General features: G+C 34.2%; 1 protein-coding gene across 1 annotated transcript in view; it reads right to left on the reverse strand.

The window, feature by feature from the left end:
* The window catches only part of LOC119674159 (myelin regulatory factor-like), an 8,150-nt gene that overhangs the window by 217 nt on the left and 3,304 nt on the right, over window positions 1-4,629 (reverse strand). Inside the window, exons 2-5 of the mRNA XM_038085283.1 lie at window positions 1,580-3,164; window positions 854-1,499; window positions 549-793; window positions 5-338 (exon numbers count right to left, since the gene is read on the reverse strand). Of these exons, the coding sequence (XP_037941211.1) occupies window positions 5-338; window positions 549-793; window positions 854-1,499; window positions 1,580-3,164 (2,810 nt within the window). The remainder of the gene's footprint in view (window positions 1-4; window positions 339-548; window positions 794-853; window positions 1,500-1,579; window positions 3,165-4,629) is intronic.

Raw genomic sequence — 4,629 nt, forward strand, 5'->3', positions numbered from 1 at the left:
CAACAGCCAACTCATCATTTCGTCCATGTGCTGTTGAATATATTTCACCACTGTCATTATGTAAAAGATCCTGACGTAAAGGTTTGGTGTCGTTATTCTCATTGGGAGGCCGAGTTGTTGTTGATAAGCCAAACAAAAAGTTTGTCCAATGTGGATAGGTTTTATTCGATTTCAACAGGTTATGCAAATGTATCCAATTTTGATCTTGATCATTTAATAACGTGAGGTTATGTCCGTAAGAATACTCATTATCAAATACTTGAATTCGTTCTAGTTGTTTCTTATTGTGATGTTGTTTATTATGTTCCATGAAGTATAAAGTGGATACTGCAGCAAGACTGAAAAATAATAAAAATGCATTATCAGTTTTCAGCTATATATTATAGTATTATTATTATTATTATTATTTTTATTTTAAGATAGTTCCAAATATACGATTATCATATTAGACTTTTATATGTCTGTAATGCATACTATCGAGTGACAGAACTTTAAGTTAGGTTAACTAATTATATTTGAAACTCAATAAAAAAAAGGATTAAACTTACCACGCAGCCATCACAATAACAAGGAAAAATATTATGATCTGGAGAACTCTATTAGAACATATTTCATAAGAGTCGGATAAATGTTTCTTCCCTGCCTTGTGTATTGGTACTGTATTTCTATCAATTTCCTTAGCGCGTATCAGTCTATTATTCATGCGCTCTAAATATTCAATACGCGTTTCTAAGGAACCTGTTACTTTACATAGCTCTTTAACAGCTCCAATATTTTCCATTAAAATACGGTCCTATATAAAAATCATAAAAATATTTTTATTTCTTTTAAATTTATATACTTTAAAATGTACCTTATTTACTAACAAAAAGTTTTCAATGACATTGCCATTAGGAAGCACAATGCTACCTGCCTCTTGTACTGCATCTGGTATTACCTCACGTACTTCCTGAGCAATCACTCCAGTATCAACAATTTCTTCAGTGTCACTTTCACTGGCACGCTTAAGACCAGAATGTATCGCAAACTCAGGCTCATAACGATATCGTACAATACGTATTTTTTGTAAATTCCTTAGTTGCACTGAAGTGTCCAGTTCACCGATTTCCTGTTTTGCACGACTATCACTAGGTTGAACTATATGGCCGGAAACTTTAAGATTACCATGCACAACGAGACTTTCATCTGGACGATCCGTATTAATGCCCACACGACCGGCATGAAAAATAGAATCTTGTGTTAATCCGCGTTGCCAACATAGATCAACATCAGATTCAAATTGGCCAGGATTTGATGCACGTACAATAATGCGTTCACTACCTTGACTAATGACAGGAAAGTTTCCAGATGCTGTATGTACATGCAGGCCAACAATTAGTTGAAAGTAACGTTGTTCAGGATTAGGACGGCCTTTTTTACGCATATTATTGTTAGTAGTCTCTGAGAAATGTAAACGGCCTACTGTAATTTTACTAACAATATGACTTTGGAGATCGATTCTATAAATAAAAAATTAGTATATAATAATTAAAAAAATATAAACATTTTTATAAATTATTATATACGTAAATATACTTACGGTACAGGATAGAATGGCTTTTTCGAACGATCGGATTGGCTTTGTTCAACACGTATTGTTTGATTGGGAGCCTCTAGTTTAACTCCATAGAAATGCAAATGGAAGGATTTTATTTTTTCAAGACCGGACGGTGTTTTCACAAATTTTGCTTCTCCTTGTAAGCGGGCATGGCAAGTTATTTGAAAATGATTTTTCTTCTGACATACAAAAGCATCATCAGATACCGAGAAGTTAAAACCTTTATCAGCATCTACTCTATAATACACCACAGAAATATCTTGTAAGCTTTGATCACACAGCTGATGCCAGTTTTGTGGTTGAAAAGGACTAAATCTTATGCAAGGTGTTAACGCACCTGCATCCCCATTTTCACCATTTGCGCTGGATGCATTTTTGTTTCCAATATTGCTGTCCAAGCTATTTTCTGCATTAGAGTTAATAGTTGACAGCGCTGGAGAAAGTGATGCGGAGGAATGTGCTGGCGTATTAATAACATCATTTCCATTATGAACTGGTAAGTGTATACTGACAGGAGATGTTGGCCCTATTTTTTGCGTGTCGCTAGCTAATGGCAGATGTGAACTACCGATGGGGCTTATTGCAAGCCCTGGATCAGGTTTGATGTTAGCATAATCGGGACAATCAATTTGTGTTGACATTTTTCGTTTACGTGACGATGACAAATGCACGGGTGTGGAAGGGGCCGATGATCTTGGTGTATGTGTAGCTTGACTGGTGCCAATTAGCTGCACGCGTGCTACTTCTCCCATAGAATCTGTACTTGTGGTCGTAAGCATACATGTTGTGGGTATTTGTGGTTCAATACTGGCAGCTATGTTACCAATATTTTGATAGAAGTTGTTATTTGACATTGTATCATAATGAATAATATTGTTCGTGTTCGTGTTGGGGCAAATCAGTTGGTTGTTGTTGTTATTGTTGCAGGGAATATGCATTAAACTATTTGGATTTATGATAAGGCCAGCCTCATGTTTGACCCGGACGCCATTGGCTATATCAAGTGGCGGTGCAGATGGCGCTACGGAACTGTTTAAGTGATGTTGTTGTAAACTATGTGTAAAACTATGTTGATTATGTTGATGCGGTGGTGCGAAAGGTGTCTGCATTTGCATTTCATGTAGTGTTGTTGGCTGATGGATACTTGTAGATCCATTATACAATTCGCGTGATGTTAACGTTAATCCATGCACATCCTGCAGTGGGCTATATGGAGGCTCAGAGCCTGAGTCTGGCGGACTTTCTGGCAAATGTGATATATTATGATTAACAAGTGCATTTGTTAAAGTAATAGGGGTGCTTGAAAGACTAACACGTGCAGAGAGCGTTGAAATGGGTAAATTTGTATCATTTAAAGTACTTGGGGGGGTTGTAGGTGTTTCAGGTTTCGGATCGCAGACTATGATATTTTCATTATTATTATTGTTGGTGTTACAGTTGTTTAATATATTATTGCTGTCTGTAGAGTCACCAAGATGACCAACAGCGGCTGACACTTGTATATATTGATCTATATTACCAAAGTCAAGCGCCTCATTGTCGATGCCACCTATAAAATCGGATCGACCTGTAAAATAAAAAAAAAATTTTTTTATTATATGTAACTTTATTAGATATGATTTAAAAGAATAAAAATTTAAAGATTGTTGTTATTGCATAAATCCTACTTTCAACTTTTTTATTTTTCTTAAATAGAAACCTAAGTTTATATATATAAAATATTATATTTAGGATAAGAGAGTTGTTGATGAATTAAAAAAACACATTCATCCACTAGCACACTCATTGGCTTTATATACTATCGACATCGACAGCCGAAAATATCAAACTGTGTTCACATTTCTGTTTAGTAGGGTTAAGCTATTCATCATGAATCGTGTAACGCTAGAATATATTTGTTTTCTAATTTCATAGAGCTCTTCATGCGTTTTACGGTCAACAGAAGTGGCCTAGTGAGCCAGCAATTCATGCAGTTATTGATCATTTTCGCACTAATTTAACTCTTCTCGATTCAAAACCATCAACAAGACTAAGATATGTGCGTACCGAAAAGAATATTGCTGCTGTAGCACCATTGGTTCTTATTTTTTACAAAATGAGAAGGAGCTGCCGTTACGGTAAATAGCGAGCGTTATCGGGTCATGCTGACTGAATTTTTGTTTCCAAAAATTAATCAGTTAAATATCGACGTCATTTGATTCCAACAAGAGGGCACAACTTGCCATACAGCTTAACAATCGATTTATTGTGACATCAATTTCGTAACAACTTTATTTTCAGAAGTGGTCTTGATAGCTGGCCTCCTTGTTCATACAATTTAACGCCCCTCGATTAGTTATTATGAGGTTATATTAGGTCATTGGTTTGGTTTATGCCGACAACCGATGAACTAGCAACTCTTGAAGTATTAGAAACCAATGTTCATGCCACCTTTGGCGCTATACGGTTATTGTAAAAAATAGCCAAAAATAGGACTGATCGAATGGACCATGTAATTCGTAGCCGTGGTGGACATATGCTGCATATTATATTCAAAAAATAAATGTCATGAAATTATTTATCAGACAACAATATTTTTGTCTTGTATTATCATGTTAAGTTCTTATGCAGTTAAAAAAACAGCCGATATTTGATGACCGTTTGCTTGCATGAGTTAAGTGAAGAGGTTATTTCGTCATATGAATTAAATTTAATAGAAATATTCATATGTAATGTTTGCAGTTTGGAAATTAAGTAACTTTAATCAATTTAAGATCGTATTGAGGTCTTATAAATTGCGGTTTAAAATTGTATTTCGTTGAAACATTAAATTATTTGAAAGTAAGGTCACTTTGGATGCTTTCATTGTCTGATATAATGATTTTAGTAAATGATGTTGAGGGTTCTAAGTTAATCACAACAATTTTTTTTTCTATTATATTATATATTTTATTATAAATATTATATTATAATATATAATTTTTAGTTATTATTTTTTTAAATTTCCTTCTAAAAATAATTTTTGCTTTGAACATTTTTCATAGTAATAATAT

This window comes from Teleopsis dalmanni, chromosome 2, assembly GCF_002237135.1.
Source record: "Teleopsis dalmanni isolate 2A chromosome 2, ASM223713v2, whole genome shotgun sequence".
Classification (NCBI taxonomy): domain Eukaryota; kingdom Metazoa; phylum Arthropoda; class Insecta; order Diptera; family Diopsidae; genus Teleopsis; species Teleopsis dalmanni.